The sequence below is a fragment of the Dipodomys merriami genome, unplaced genomic scaffold (genome assembly GCF_024711535.1).
Source record: "Dipodomys merriami isolate MVZ:Mamm:240054 unplaced genomic scaffold, mDipMer1.0.p SCAF_13, whole genome shotgun sequence".
Classification (NCBI taxonomy): domain Eukaryota; kingdom Metazoa; phylum Chordata; class Mammalia; order Rodentia; family Heteromyidae; genus Dipodomys; species Dipodomys merriami.
Genome location: NW_027202604.1, coordinates 655,438 through 670,978, shown reverse-complemented (window position 1 = coordinate 670,978; position 15,541 = coordinate 655,438). Strand labels below are relative to the sequence as shown.

Here is a 15,541-nt window from a genome sequence, read left to right as displayed (position 1 = left end):
CCCTCTTCCACAGGCTGTGAGAATTCACCAAGGGAATGCTTACCACATGTTTGGTAGCAAATGACGTCTAATGTTGTTCTCTAGCTTTTCAGCACTCAGAGGTGATCTTCCCAAATCACAATGGTGCATTTTGTCTTGTCCACAGTTAACTCAAACCTATCTGTGTTTGAACAATTAATCTGATGTGTGAGATTGTTGCCTGGGGAATGTGGCACATATGTAGCCAATCCTTAGAAATGCTTTGAGTTTCAGGCTTTTTGATACTGGACTTTGAAAGTATCCTTTCCTTCCCTGGTCTAACTACCCAGCTCTGTCTGCCTATAGTAAATCTAGCTACTGCTTTTGTAATTATTATGTGTCTGCCCTTTACTCAGCTTCTGTCTAATGTGTACCTCTGCTATTTGAAGTAGTGTCTATTATATCCTAATTGTAGATGAGGAAACTGAGGTTCTAAGAGATTGAGTAACTTGCTTGCTTGATGGTTGGAGATAGTTCAGTGGTAGACAAAGAACACAGTCATGTACCCTGGGTTTGTCTTGATGTAACATTATGCCCAGAGTGACATTCCAGCCCCCTGGTAGACCAGCTGGGAAAAGTAGTGACCAGGGCTTGGCCAGGGTCAGTGCAGAATCTCTAGGCTAGTATTTGAACCCATGGATCCTTACTCTTTTTTTGTTGTTGTTCTTAATATATATTTTTATTGCAAAGATACTGTACAGAGCAGTTACAGTTACATGAGTAAGGTAAGGAGTCCATTTCCTATTGAGCATTGTTATACCCTCCTTTATTTTTCCTCCACCATCCCTTTCCTCCCCACCTCCCCAACTCCTCCCCCTCCTCCTACCCCACCCAACCCCGCAAAGTTGTGAAGTTCATTTTCAACATACTGTCTTGTACATCTCATTGTTACAATGGGTCATCCTGTATCCTTATTTCAGTGGATCCTTACTCTTTCAGTTACATCCCAGGCTTGAATCCTGGACCCTGAGTATCACAAGCTGGGGCATCAAACTATGCTGATGGGTAAGTGGCCCACAAAATGTCCATTTCATAATTAGAACCCTAGATTCTGGGAGCAAAATACTTGCATTTGGACCCCAGTCTGACACTTTCTGGCTGTGGGACTTTGAGCAAGTTGCTTGAACTCCCCGTACCTCAGTTTCTCCCACTACAGAAACACACAGGATTGCTGTGAAGGTTACCTGAGTGACTTCATATAGATTCAAGGAATAGCAAATGACAGGCAGTTCCCCATCAAATATCAGCCTTATTTATTGAGTTCTTCTCATTTGCTCCCCTCTCCCTTTTTTTTTTTTTTTTTGGTACTGAGGATGCAGCCTTGAACAAGAGAGTCATGATTCTTGCTGTTGTGGAGCTTATAGCTTAATGGGAAAAAACAAATGTTTTAATGAAGCTAGGCTGAGCATGTGGTACATTCCTATAATTCTATTTACATCTACTTAAACAGTAGAAGTAGGGAGATCACAGTCCAAGATCAGCCAGATAAATGTAGTGCAAGATTCTATCGATAAAACAGAACTAAAGGGGCTGGGAAGGTGGCACTGTGGTCCTTGCCTGGCATGCATGAGGCCCTGGGTTCAATTCCTCAGCATCATATAAGCAGAAAAAAATGGAAGAGAAGCTGTGGCTCAAGTGGTAGTGTACTAGCCTTGAGCTGAAGAGCTGAGGGACAGTGCCTAGGCCCAGAGTTCAGGCTCCATGACTGACCAAAAAAACAAAAACAGAACTAAAAGCAGGGCATGGGTCAAATAGTAGAGTGCTTGCCTATCAAGCATAAGGTCCTGAGTTAAATCTTCAATATTGAAGCAAGGGGTGGGGGGCATAAACCAGAAGTAAAGAATAATAAAGCTTTATTGAGCAGGCCACTTGTTACTTATAGGACATTGCTACCATATGTTTTTTGTTTGTACTTCTAAATTTTGTAAGTATGCAGTATCATCACTAATACTTTTTTGTCACAAGTTGGTCTGGAGGCTGCCCAGAGTCCCATCCTCTCGTGCTGGCAACCACACAATGATATCCAGAATAGAGCTAGAACAGTCCTGCCCCAGGGTAGGAGCAGCACTCCAGAAGAGCACAAAGGAAGTTATGACTGAGGAAGAGTCACAGGCAGCCGGAGCCAGCAGTCCATGAGGAGAAGATGATAGCTTTCATAGTTGTCACAAGCTGGAGGAAGAAGACAGTAGACCCAAATGTAGTGTCATATAGATAACACAGACACTGGGCCACATACCTATTTTAAGTGACAGTGGTATATTTTAGGCCAGTTTCATCCCATTTGTGGCCTCTCTCCGTTTTCTCTACTTCAACCTCTTTCTTATATTGCTATTGACTGGTATGAATGTGCATTTTCTGAAAAACTTAATATTCTAATGTGTCCTTATGGGATATTACTACTCTCAACTAACTAAAAAGTATAGGCCACCAATTCCAAATGTGCTGATTTTAGACTGAGGTGCTGCCATCAGTATGAAATACTATCATTGTTATTTGAAGACTTTCCTGAAATAAAATAGTATAACGTCAAGACAGTTCTCCAAATGTTCTTTTTTAGAATCACAGAAACAAATTTAAAGATGAAATACTTTTGCTTGTTTTTTTTTTTTTTATTTCAAGAGTCTACACCTTGGAGAGGCTACTTGACCTGCCTGAGGTCACACAGCAGACTTAATGGTGGAGCTCTAGCCTCCAATTTTGATTAATTTTTCACTGTGCTGCATCTTTTATATGTCCAATAATCAAATCATACTGGAAATTATGGGCCTAAAGTAAAGAATTAATCCCTTTGAAAGCATTGATGCTGGAAAAGTCTCTAAATCCACCCTCCTCCAATTCATTTTAATGGCAAAATGAATCTCTTTACTATATACATAACACTAGGATTTCTATGTATTATGTCATTAAATTATCCACATGTTTTTGTGAGTTTTTTTTAACTTTTATTTAAGCCCTGAAGCTTTCATATGCTCATTTTACAGACAATTTGGCGGGGGGGGGGGGGGACGTGGAGCACATTCATGCACACCAGTACTTGAGCACTCTACCACTTAAGCCACAGCTCCACTTCCAGCTTTTGGCTAGAGATAAGAATGTCAGACTTTTCTGCCTGGGCTGTCTTTGAACTTTTTGATCCTCAGATTTCAGCCTCTTTAGTAGCTAGGATAACAAGTGTGAGCCACCAGTATCTGGCTGGTGATTAAACTGATGCTTGTTATCACTAAGGTTTGGACCACTAGGCAAGTGGTCCAAAGCCATACACCCAGCCAATGAAAGCTTGGTATTGAATCTAGGCTTCTCACTCATAAGCTTATGTTCTTCCTCACTTTACCAGGAACCAGAAGGTGGTATGTTGACTATTCCACACAGAAAATTTTACTACAGGGCTGGAGTGTGTAGCTCAGGGGTAGAATACTTGCCATGAGCATACAAGGTCCTAGGTTTAATACCCAGCACTGCTAAATAAAACAAACCAACAAAAACAGTTTTGCTAAAGAGCCAGGTTAGGAGGAAAATTTCTTGTTCTTTAAATATTAGTGTCACAAGCAGTGCATGTATCTTATTTTTCAGTATGCTAGAACAGACTGTGGGTTTTGCCTTTACTTGGTGATTTTGTAATATAAACTTCTTTATTAAAAGTTTCTTCAGGCCTGGCACTGGTGATTCACAACTGTAATTCTAGCTACTCAGGAGGCTGAGAGCTGAGAGGATCATGGCTCAAAGCCAGTCTGGACAGGAAAGTCTGTGAGACTCTTAACCACCAAAAATCTGGAAGTGGATCTATGGCTCAAGTGGTAGAATGCTAACCTTGAGCAAAAAAAAGCTATAGGCCAGGCCCTGAGTTCAAGCCCCAGGGCTGGCACAGAAAAAGAAAAAAAGAAAATTCCTCAAGAAGTAGAAATTAACTTAGGGGAAGGAAGCCTGAATGATTCCCACTTCCAGCTGGGATGGATGGTTGGACTCTTCTGGACAGATAAAAGGAGAAAGTTGGCATGTCTGCTTAGCTCCTAAGGTAGAGGCTGGAGTGAATTCAGGAATGAGAGCAATGGGACAGGGACCACAGGAAGAAAGGGCCATGGAATATGGAGCCCATCATTAAAGAAATGCTAGAGCACCTCATTGCAAAGGGACATGAGGCAGGCATGTAGGAAAAGAATATGACATGTTGTTGTGGACTTTTTAAATTAGTGGATTGTTTTTATAAAGTTTTATGAACAGGAAACTGAAGCAAAATGCTGATCCCCTTGGGATTTTTAGCTCTGCTAGCATTATTTTTATATTTATTTTTGAATTTTGATGACAGGTACTTCCTTTAACACTTGTGAGAGTAAAATGTAGTAAGACACCCCAAACCATTTCATAAGAACAGAATCCAAATGAGTTGTCATTTCAGATCTTTTCGATAATACCACAGGACAGCATTAGATCCCTCCCCAACCAGGAGAGAAAGAAAGTTCTTTCAGTAACGGAGGTAGTATGTTGAATGTTAGTCCTTTTAAAAAATTCTAGAAAACATGCTTACCCTGTGGAAACCCTTCAGCTTGCATTAAAATGGGTCTTGATGTAGCAATGAAAATATGAATCCCCTGAATCATAAAACCCCATCTCTCTGGCCATTGTTTCTAGTAGAAGATGGTTCCACCTTCAAGTGGAATCCTTGTCAGGTGAATGTTGTGAATGCACTTAAGCCAACATTTCAGGCATCTGGCTGGCAAATCTGGAGATGTTAAGAGCCTGTTTTGTTCCTGTAGGGCATTTATTCATTGCCTACCTTGTAAAAGTTATGTCTTACTGCATTTTCCTGGCACCAAAGCAATTCTTATACCTGCCATCACATTTGGTTTTTCTCAGCCTGCAGGCAGCTCAGGGTTATTAAAGTTCAAGAAGCAAGCCACATGAGGTTGGTTTTACAATTTTAATTCTCCTGCCTCCTTCCCGCTCTCCTCCCACTCACTGACAGATGAGTTTGGTTCACCATGTACTATCTTGAAGCCAGAGGGGGCTCTTAAGCACCTCTTCGAAGACTGAGATGGAAAACAAGCTAGCTAGCTTTTGGGATACTGAGGCTGGAGGACCACGTGAGCCTAGGATTTCAAGACGAGTCTGGTCAATATAGTGAAGCCCCTATCTCAAGGAGGGGGGGGTGGAGGGAGAGAGAGAGAGAGAGAGGAAGGATTAAGGAAGGAGGAGGATGCTGGCTTATGCCTGTAATTCTAGCTCCTCAGGAGACTGAGAGCTGAGGATCGCTGTTTGAAGCTAGTCTGGGCAGGAAAGTCTTTGAGATTTAGCTCCAGTTAACCACCAAAAAGCAGGAAGTGAAGCTGTGACTCAAGTGGTAGAGTACTAGCCCTGAGTTAAAAAGCTAAGGGATGGCCCCCATGCCCTGAGTTCAAGTCCTACTACTACTGGTACCAAAATAGGGGGGACAGCTCTTCCTCCCCCACCCCAAAAAGAAGCTAGCCCCTCAGGAGAACACAGATTCACTGTATAGAACACTAGTATGAGCATGAAAAGTTGAAAAAAAAATTGAAAGCTTAATGTGGAATCAAAGACCTAAGACGGTACCAGGTATTGGTGGCTCACACTTGTAGACCTAGCTACTCAGTAAACTAAGGTCTGAGGTTGAGATTCAAAGCCAGCCTAGGCAGACAAATCTGAGATTCTCATCTCCAATTAAGCAAGAAGCCAGAAGTGGAGGTGTGGCTCAAGTGGTAGGGCTTCAGCCTTCAGAACACATGTGTGTTCTCCCTCCCTCCCTCCCTCCCTCCCTCCCTCCCTCCCTCCCTCCCTCCCTCCCTTTCTCCTCTCTCTCTCTCTCTCTCTCTCTCTCTCTCTCTCTCTCTCTCTCTCTCTCTCTCTCTCTCTCTCTTTCAGAAGGAAAATAAAGGGAAGAGGAGAGGACAGATGGGCATATTGCAGGGTATCTTTGGAAAGAAATAATTTGACATTCCTGGGCCTCCAGTCTCAGTCTTCCTTTGCAAGTTCACCTAAAAAGTTGAGGGAAATGCTAACTCTTACAACATCTGAGGGGTCCCCACAGCCTCAGCTGTAGAAGCCATCTCTCAAAGTGTTTGCCATGAGTTTTGGAGCCTTCAATTAATATAAACATTAAGTACATATGTGTATCCTTTCAAATTTCCAGCCACCCTCAGTGGACATCTGCATGTGGCTTTGTGGTCCTGTCTCAGAGACAGTAACAATGCTCTGTTCCTCCTCCATCTGCTCTGATCAGCCTTTTCAGTGTAATCTTCATCTCAACAAATAGGGATCCATTGTTGACAGGTGCCACCCCAGCCACAGGGGCTAGATCTATAGAGATGAGCAAGCTGGATGAGGTCCTTGTCCCCTTAAGGGCTGTGGTAGACCAGACAGTCAATGTGGGCAGGATGAGTGGGGAAAGAGATACTCCATGCTGTGGGGACACAACACAGGTAGCCCTCTGCTTTGGGGAACACAGATGACCTTGGTGGAGAGAAATTAACTAGGCCAAACCACAAGAGTTGAAGAACCAAATAACAGGGCAATGATAAATGGACAGTCAGGCTTCAGTTCATCCTCCTGTTGGGTTAGGTCAGAATTGTGGACAGGTGAAAACTCTTTGCTAAGCCTGAACTTGGATGTGAGAGGGGTCCGGGGAGTAAAACAGAAGTTTCCATAATTTGGCTCCCACTTCATTAACCAGAGTTCTCAGTGAGTACACTTGCCTGTCCCCATCAGCTCTGTAGAACTCATCTGGATCCCTTCAGCCAATGGGCCACTGGCTGCCCTGTAGCACACACTGCGGGCTTCAGTTCTCACCAAATGACACATAGCCAAGAGTCCCTCAGCCTGGTTCTGCTGGTTTGACTCATTCTATAATTAAGGCCTGTTGGGGAGCAACCTCCTCCCCTCCCCCACCTCCCAGGCCTCAGGCCTTTTCTCAGGTAAACATCTCAAGCCAAGTACTCTCCTTTCATTCTCCACTGCTAATTTCTTAAAAACTGTAAAGCACTTATACCCCTTGGCGATGAAGATAAGCAGGTTCTTAATTGGAGCCCTGGATGCCAGATTGTAAATCACATCCCTAGCACCAGAACATGTCTCCTGGTGGGTGGCTTAGATGGCAGTTTTCATTATGCTCCTGATACATCCAGATGTGGAGAACCTGCCCTTCCATGAACAAATAAGCATTTCCCAGTCTGAATTTTGCTTCTGTGGTGCTAGGGATGGAACCCAGCATATTGGTGGGCAAATGCTTTGTTACTTGTGCCCAGCCCACTTTACTGCTATGACCATTGAGCTAATTACCTCTGGGCCCACTTGGCCTAAAGGTCAGTGACTACATTTCTGATAGGAAGGGTGGGAACAAGGGGAGCAGGATTTGTGGGAGATTCCAGGTAATTCTAGTTCATAGTAACATGCTGTTAATTCAATTTATAGCAGTGTCCTTTCGGGGTGTTCATGAAAATACAAATTTCTGGGCTCTACTTCAAAAGTTGCCAATCCAGTCGACACCACATGAGGCCCAGGGACAATTCATAAGTTCCTCAGTTGACTTTGCTACAAACAGTCCGTGGAAATGCCCCCCTATACTCCTGCAGGTTCTCACATGGAGGCCTGCTCATATGAGCATTGCTATTCAGATTTCCTCTGGCAATTTTACTTTATTTTTACTATCTTTAAGTAGTTTTTCAAATGAGTTGCCATTTAACAAAGCAGTTTATGAATATAATATGTCTTGATCAATGTTATTCCTTTCAATATTCTTACCCATCCCTTCCCTACTCATTCCTTCCCTTATTCTCCTCTCACTTTTCCCCCCTTTGGTTCGTGGGGCTTGAACTTGAGGCCTGGGCACTGTCTTTGAGCTTTTTTGCTCAGAGCTAAAACTCTACCACTTTTTGCCACAATGCCATTTCTGGTTTTCTAGTGGCTAATTGGAGACTTTCCTGCCCAGGCTGGCTTTGAATGGTGATCCTCACATCTCAGCCTCATGAGTAGGATTATAGGCATGAGCACCAACATCAGTTTCCTCTCACATTTTAACTGCTCTAAAACTACCATTCTTACAAGTGTTTGCATGATATAATTCATTTGACAATATAATTTCTTTTTTGACAGTACTGGGGTTTGAACTCAGGGTTTTGTCTTGATAGGCCTGCTTAAGAGCCCTTTTTTGCTCTGGTTACTTTTATGATAGGGTCTTTTTTTCCATTCATTTTGGATTGTTATCCTATCATAGTTTAGGATTACAAATATGAATCACCATGCTCAGTCTTTTCTATTAAATTGGTATCTTGCAAACTTTTTTGCCTGGACTGGCCAAACCTCAATCATTCTGCCTCAAGCTTAGCTGAAATGTCAGGCACACACCACTGTACCAGCTATTGATTAAGATGAAATCTTGCTAGCTGTTTGTAGAGATTGGCTTCAAACCACAATCCTCCTGATCTCCAACTTCCAGGATTAAAGACATATATTAAATAATAACAGATATTATACAGTCAGTGACATCTTAGGTGGAATAAAATACAGCACTTTGCTGATTTTATAGGACATGGAAAACACCTTTGTCTAAAGCCACCCTTAGCAGTTCAGATACTAATTCCTCCACATAATATAGATATATAATCCTCCACAGATGTATACCTTAGCTATAGGCTGAGGAGAATAAGTAATTTTGGAATAGAGCAAATTTATTGAATTCTTGGTCTCCAAATATGTAACTTTCAAACAAATTTATCCTATGTGTCAGGTCAAAAATTCTTTAATACTAAACAGAAATTTTCCTAAGGGCTCACTTATTTTTTAAACTAAATAAACCTGCCGATGGCTACATTCAAATTGCACATGGTATAGAGTCTTAATGTAAACTCTTGATTGATATTGGATTTGACACACCTGCTACATAGCTGCAAATGCTTCAGATCAAGAAGTACTGGAACCTTTGGGACTTTTGATCAGAGTTTGCATTTTTTTCTCTCTAAAACAACTGAATATGATGGCAAAGAGTCCAATTTGAAAAATTACTTTCCCCATCTCTAGTTGTATTTAACTATATTTCATTAAAACTAATTTTCACTGGACTTTTCTTCATCCTTCTTTCTTCTTCCAGTACTAGGGCTTGAACTCGTAACCTTGTATTTTCACTTGGCTTTTTTGCTCAAGGCTGACACTCTGCCCACTAAGTCTCACTTTCACTTCTGACTTTTTGCTGGTTAATTGGAGATAAGAGTGTTGGGAATGTTGCTGGCTTCAACCCCTGATGCTCAGATCACAGCCTCCAGGTAGCTAGGCTTGAGCCCCTGGTTCCTAGCTTCCACTGGTTGGTTGGTTTTAAGTGCATTTTTGTTTCTGAAGCAGCTTGAGAAACTTTTCTGTTTCCCCAAGCCTCCTTGCTCCTAGATTTCTCTTTATTCTTTTATCCTTTTTGCATTTCCTGAGATCTGTTGTATAGCTGAGAGGCAGGCTTGGGCACTGTGGAAGCAGTGGTCTTCTTTGTGCTCAGTTTCTTTGCTCTGCTTAGCTTAAGCTGACATCTGACACTAATCAAGGTCTAAGGGGAAAAGATCTCTGAGGTCAAAGCCAACAGATTTCTTGGCTCTGATATGTCTTTCAGCTTCACTCTCTCTTTAATGCGAAGCTTCTCAAGAGGAACTCTGCTGGAATGATGGATCTGGGGACAGTTAGCCTGGGCATTTTAACTATTTACCCATATTCCTTGGCTCTGCTCACTCTCTGGATACCAGTGGGACCTTAGCATCTTCCCCAGGCCATCAGAAAGGTATCTGGACATTGCCAAATGTCCCCAGGGGACAGAATCAGCCCTGGCTGTGAACAAATGATACAGGGAACTAGAGGGTAAGAAACTCACAAGTGTGCGGTATATCACAGCAAATTAATTTTCATAACTAATTTTTATTAGTTTTTTTTGCATTACAACTAGTAATCTGGAGGATTAGCTCAATCAGGAAAAAGATTTTTTTTTATCACTTAACCGGTTTTTCAGACTTTCAGAAAACAAGCTCTTTAGGAGAATGAAAGATTCAAGTGTGCATTTTCATAAATCTAGCCAAGAGCTTATTGTATACCAGGTAGAGGAGATGAATAACAATGTATAGTTTTAGATGTGATCAGGGCACCTCTGGTACCATTTATACATGGCTAGCAATAAACCCCAGTCCTGATCTCTCAGGATTCTCTGCCAGAACTTCAGGCTTCTCCCTCCTCTCGCTCCTCATCAAGACTGAAGTCGCAGAAAGAAAGAGCTTTATTATTCACTGGAAATGTCTCCTAAATGGCAAGATGACAGGAGAAGTGGAACATGGTTGTGCCCAGCATGTTACCTACAAGACCATGTGAAATTAGCAGGTAGAAGCAATGGTCCAGATACCAGAGAAGCCCAGGCACCAGCTATTGTCACTTAAACTTCCTCTGCAAATGTACATCAGAGGTCACAGCTCTAAGGCCATGTCTTAAAATGGATCATATTCCTTGAGCAGATGTGCCTGGTATGTAGGCTCTGGAATGGGTAAAGAAAGAGAGGTAAGAGAAAGGCAATCATACATCTGACCTGCAGGAAGCTCTCAGAATATGATGGATACATGGGTGGATGGATGGATGGATGGATGAATGGATGGATGGATGGGAAAACAAATGAACTAATGGATGTTTAGGAAAAAAAGCAACCTAAATCTGATAAGAAGTGTGGCACTGATAAGGTTGTGATGGGTCATCGTGCCAGGTTTGTTGGGCTCAAGGTTCACAGCACTAGAATTTGAGGTGTTGAGGGCTCAGTAGGTGGGCTCCTGGCCTTCAGCTAGTCTAAAAGGGTCTAACCACCAGTGGTGGACGTGGGTGTGGAGGCCCACCCTCCACCAGCAGCACAAATATCCCTCCCAGCACAGGCAAGAACACAGCCCTGCACTTGGCACCCATCCTGGAAATGCAGAACAGGCTCTTTTATTCCAGTCTCTAGGCTCTTGGCTTGTGGGGAACCCTATCCGACTGTGAGGCGCTTTATAGGATTAAAACTGCTTGTGCTGAAGGCAAGTTCTGAAAGGAACTTTGTGCTGTTGCTTTGAGTGGAGCAGCCTGTTAAGGCAGTCTTGTTCCTAAGCCCATAAACACAACATGCAGGCAGGATGAAGAGTGCAGTGCGGGCCTCCCTCCTCAGGCTGCCTGCCTGGCAGCACTGCAGGGCTGGACCAGCTGCTCTCAACTGTGACACTTCCCACGGGAGTGTACTTGAGAACTGTACTCTGAGCAGCCTGTTTTCTGACAGGCTTTGGACATACACACCCTGCTTAGAATCCCAGGCAGACCCCAGAGCACTTAATGGAACAGTGGATTACACAAGGGAGGGTTTCTGAAGTAAGGGAATAAGGTGAATATTGCATGTGGTCAAAAATACCAATGAAAAATACTGGGGGAAGGGGAACTGTATTGGGATTTGAACTTAAGATCTCACACTTGTTAGGCAGACACTCTACTATTGAAGCCACACCTCCAAGCCTTTATTTTTTTTTCTCAGTTAAATTATTTTTCAGATACAGTTTCACATTTTTACCCAGGCCAACTTCATACTGTAGGCCTCATGCCTATACTTCCTATATAGCTGAGATTAAAGGTGTGACCTACCACACCTGGCTATTTGAGACTATTTTGCCCAGGTTGGTCTCAAACCACAGTCATCCAAATCTCTACCTCCTGAGCAGCTGAGATTACATGTGTAAACCATCATATCTGGTCTTGAAGCTTATATGTACCCAAAGTTGCCAACTTGAGTTTACAAGTTTTTTTCCCATCAAAATATAGGTACTTGAATACCAGAATCCTATTTAGGGGCATGAATCAGGCTAGCAGAAGCTTCGAAGAACCAGATCACCTTAGGAGATTCCATATTTCCATGTTTTCATAGTCATTTTGGAGCTTATGCCTTTTGCAGACTTCAGATCAAATAGCTTCAGATCATTAGCATTCTGTGTGTGCGTGTGTGTGTGTGTGTGTGTGTGTGTGTGTGTGTGTGTGTGTATTGTCTCCGCCTGCATGTATAGTGTAAAAGCCTTAGGTTGCTGTGTATATGTTAGGTTAGAAGGCAGAAAAAGCATGTTTTAAAAGAAAATGTAGGACTGGGAAGGTGGCTCAATAGTACAGTACTTGCCTTGCATGCATGAGGCCCTGGGCTCGATTCCTCAGCACCATATAAGCAGAAAAAGCCGGAAGTGGTGCTGTGGCTCAAGTGGTAGAGCGCTAGCTTTGAGCTGAAGAGCTGAAGGACAGTGCTCAGGCTCAGAGTTCAGGCCCCACGACCACCACCAACAACAACAAAAGGAAATGTATATGGATAACAAAATATATATCCATATCATTCAATGTGGTTTTTCTTTATAATTGTAGTAAAACTTGAGATTTCTTAGGATTTATGGTCCTGGGGATACTGCAGGAATCAGCCAGACTCATGACTGTGGGACTTTGCTGGGTGACTCTTCTCATCGAGAGCTGTAAATACATTTTTCAACTGAAGATCAAGGCCCAGCAATCAAGTTTCACTAGGGATCAGAGCTCATTCCTGAGCTGGCTAGATGGTTAGAGTGTCCTAGTTGAGAGGGTGGGTCTGTGCCAGTTATAGTCTTGGGTTTTGTTAGGAGCTAGCCTGGACTGTGGTCCTTATATTTTATTCTTCCTGTCTAGTTAGGATTACAGCATGAAGCACTATGTCTGTCTTGTTGATTGAGATAGAGATCTTACTTTGTGCCCCTACAAGCCATGAATCATGACACTCCTAATCTCTGTCCCCAAAGTAGCTTAGATTATAGGTCTGGGCCACCACTCAGGACCTCCCTGTTCACCACCCTCTTTGGCACTGGGAATTGAACCCAGGGCTTCACCACTATTAGCATGCTCTATTACCGAGGCTCCCCCCTTACCCTAGCCTACTGCAACTATTTTTAAACCAAGTCCAACACATGGGAAATCTTGCGTGGCATTCCTAAGGAGGAAAGTTTATGTAAGCTCACCCTATGGACGGCTATTCCCACTGCCTTGTGGTTTTTTTGTTGTTGTTTGTTTTTGTTTACTATCCAGACAGGGGCTGCTGCAAGCACCTCTCCCTTGGTCCATGGTTCTCTAGAAAAGATCCCAAAAGGTGTGGCAGGGCAGGGCCATGGCTACACAGCTGTGGACTGGAAACAGACCCTTCTGGTTGCCCTTCTTTGTGTCAGATGCCTCTTACCCTCCTCCTTGTATTCTGGAGAGGGTGCAGGGTGAGGATCTAGAGGGCCCTGCGGGGGTGGGGTGGGGGGAAATGTTTTGTGTCCCGATTGTGGAGATGTCTACGAAGGTGTGTGTCAGAACTCCGCGATTGCACGCTTAAAATAGGTGCATTTTTCTCTTTGGACTACTACTCCAATCATTTTTTGGTTTAAGTGCCTGTCGTCTGACCTGGAACTGAGGCAAACCAGAATATTAGCGCCTGTGAGCTGGTGTTCCTGCCGTGGCTTGCGCCGCGTCCCTCTTGGTACCCGCCGTCTCTTCCACCGGGGAAGAATGAGGAGAGGTGTCGGGCGCCGGGGGCGACCCGGCCCGGCCCGTATTCGCCCGGGGGGCGTTTCCAACCCGCCTAGTGGGCGGGGCTACTAGCGGCCCGCCCCGGCCCCGCCCTCGTCGGGCCGCCCGGCGTGAAGCTGGCTGGCTGAGTCAGAGCTCGCCTGGCCGCAGCCCGGCACCGTGGAGCTGGGATCCCCTTTCACTTGGGAGTTTTGTGGTCGCCTGGGATCAGCGGTGACATCCCAAAGGGCAGGCCCGGCAGCCGCCATGGTGGCCAAGGATTACCCCTTCTACCTCACAGTCAAGAGGGCCAACTGCAGTCTGGAGGTCCCCCTGGGCAGCGGCGTGACCAAGGACGCCGAGGTAGGGCGCCCCCCACCCTGACTCTCCGGGCTCCCCAGCCGGCCGGTCCTTTGCTACATCCCGCAAGCTCCTGGAGCCCTCTGGGTCCCGGGATCGCTCTCTTCCCCGCTCACTCCGGGTGCTGATGGCTTTCTCTCTTCCCCCCTCCCCTCAGTGTGCGCCCTTCGTCGTCCCTGACCCGGTCTTTCGGTTTCCTCTCCCTTGTGTGTGGGTTGAGCACGGGCTGCCTCCCCTGTCCCTGTCCCTGTCCCTGTCCCTGTCCCTGTGCTGCGGGGCCGGGAGCAGCGCCTGATTGCTGGTTCCTTCCTCTCCTGCACAAGCCAGTCTAGCGGGAGGGGGGGGTTGGGGGTGGGGGGGGGGCTGGCTGAAGGTGAACCTGCTGCCCAGACCATAAGCCAGGACTTCCCTCTGCAGATATCAGGAAGAGCTAACCTTTTAAGCAAGTCTTTCCTCTTGGGGGGTCAGAAGGAGGTCATTGGGGACCAGTGCAGATAGCTCACCTGCCAGACTTGGCCTGGCAGCTATTTGGCAGTAAAGACAGGACAAGCACTTATTATCCATGTCACCTGTGGCTAGTCTGGTGGGAGGGAGGGGTCACTTACCTCCAGGGTTGGAGCTAAGTGTAGCTTTTGAGTGTCTCCCAGATGGGAGAATTAAACTCCAGTGGGTAGGAAGCTGCTTTGGAAACGATAAAAGTATTTCCCCTTAAGGGAACTTTCCTGTGCCTTGAGGGTATGGTGAAGGCCTCCGGAGCAGTTAGTGCTCAGTTGACCTTTTCTTCCTGGATGTTATTTCTCTGGCAAATCCCACTGCCCTTAAAGGTAGATTGGGTTCCGTTGGTCGAGAAGGCTTCGTTGGATTTCACTACATCACAGCTTTGTTAGGTCCAAGCTATGGTGGAACCCACAGGACCCAGCTCATCACTGCTGGTCATATGTGTACCTGAAAGAGTGTGTATGTATACACAGGGATTCATTGCTTCTACCAAGCTGACAGGAGTCCAGTCAGTTTCTGGTAGACTCAGTTGAGTGCAAACTAACTTCTCTCCTCAACACTTCTCTGCTCAACACTTATGTTCAATTGAATATTTTCACATAGAGATTTTGTTCCCAGTGGCTGTTGGGAGTGTAGTGGTTTCTAGTGGCATTTAGATTTGTGTTTAAGTTTTCACCAATTGGTACCTGCATAGAATTCAGGTTGATCAGTCTCAGAATGGACATCATGACTTCTCTATGGAAACTTCCATATTTTAATGAGTGGAGGAGTAATAGTGCCCCTTCAAACTCCTTCTGTCTAGAAGGAAGAAAAGCACAGCCAATTCAGTGAGCAAGTAGAAGCTGGCAAAGAAATGGATAATGAGATTAGCTCTGGGGTCTACCAGTCCTTTTTTTGCTCTTACTGGATCCTGTATTTTTGAATAGCTTATCTAAGAGCGTATGTGAATTCAGCTATTTTAATCTTTCCTTGTTCTCAAGTGTATATACATGTGTAGATCTCAAGTGTTCTGAAACATAATACCTCAAGGGCCAAATATTAATTTTTCTCCTTAGTAGCTAGACCCAGAAGATAAGATACTGCTCCTTTTCCATTTTTTTTTTATGGGTCTAGTCATGGGGCCTGAACTCTGGGCCTG

General features: G+C 44.5%; 1 protein-coding gene across 6 annotated transcripts in view; it reads left to right on the top strand.

The window, feature by feature from the left end:
- Positions 1 to 15,541, top strand: part of Arhgef3 (Rho guanine nucleotide exchange factor 3) — a 359,337-nt gene that overhangs the window by 264,211 nt on the left and 79,585 nt on the right. The window contains exon 1 of one of the 6 annotated variants that reach the window (XM_070018475.1): positions 13,703 to 13,908. The exons of the other annotated variants lie outside the window; for them this stretch is intronic. Coding sequence (XP_069874576.1) covers positions 13,813 to 13,908 — 96 coding nt within the window. The 5' untranslated portion in view covers positions 13,703 to 13,812. Of the gene's footprint in view, positions 1 to 13,702; positions 13,909 to 15,541 lie in introns of those variants that run through there. 6 annotated transcript variants of the gene reach the window in all.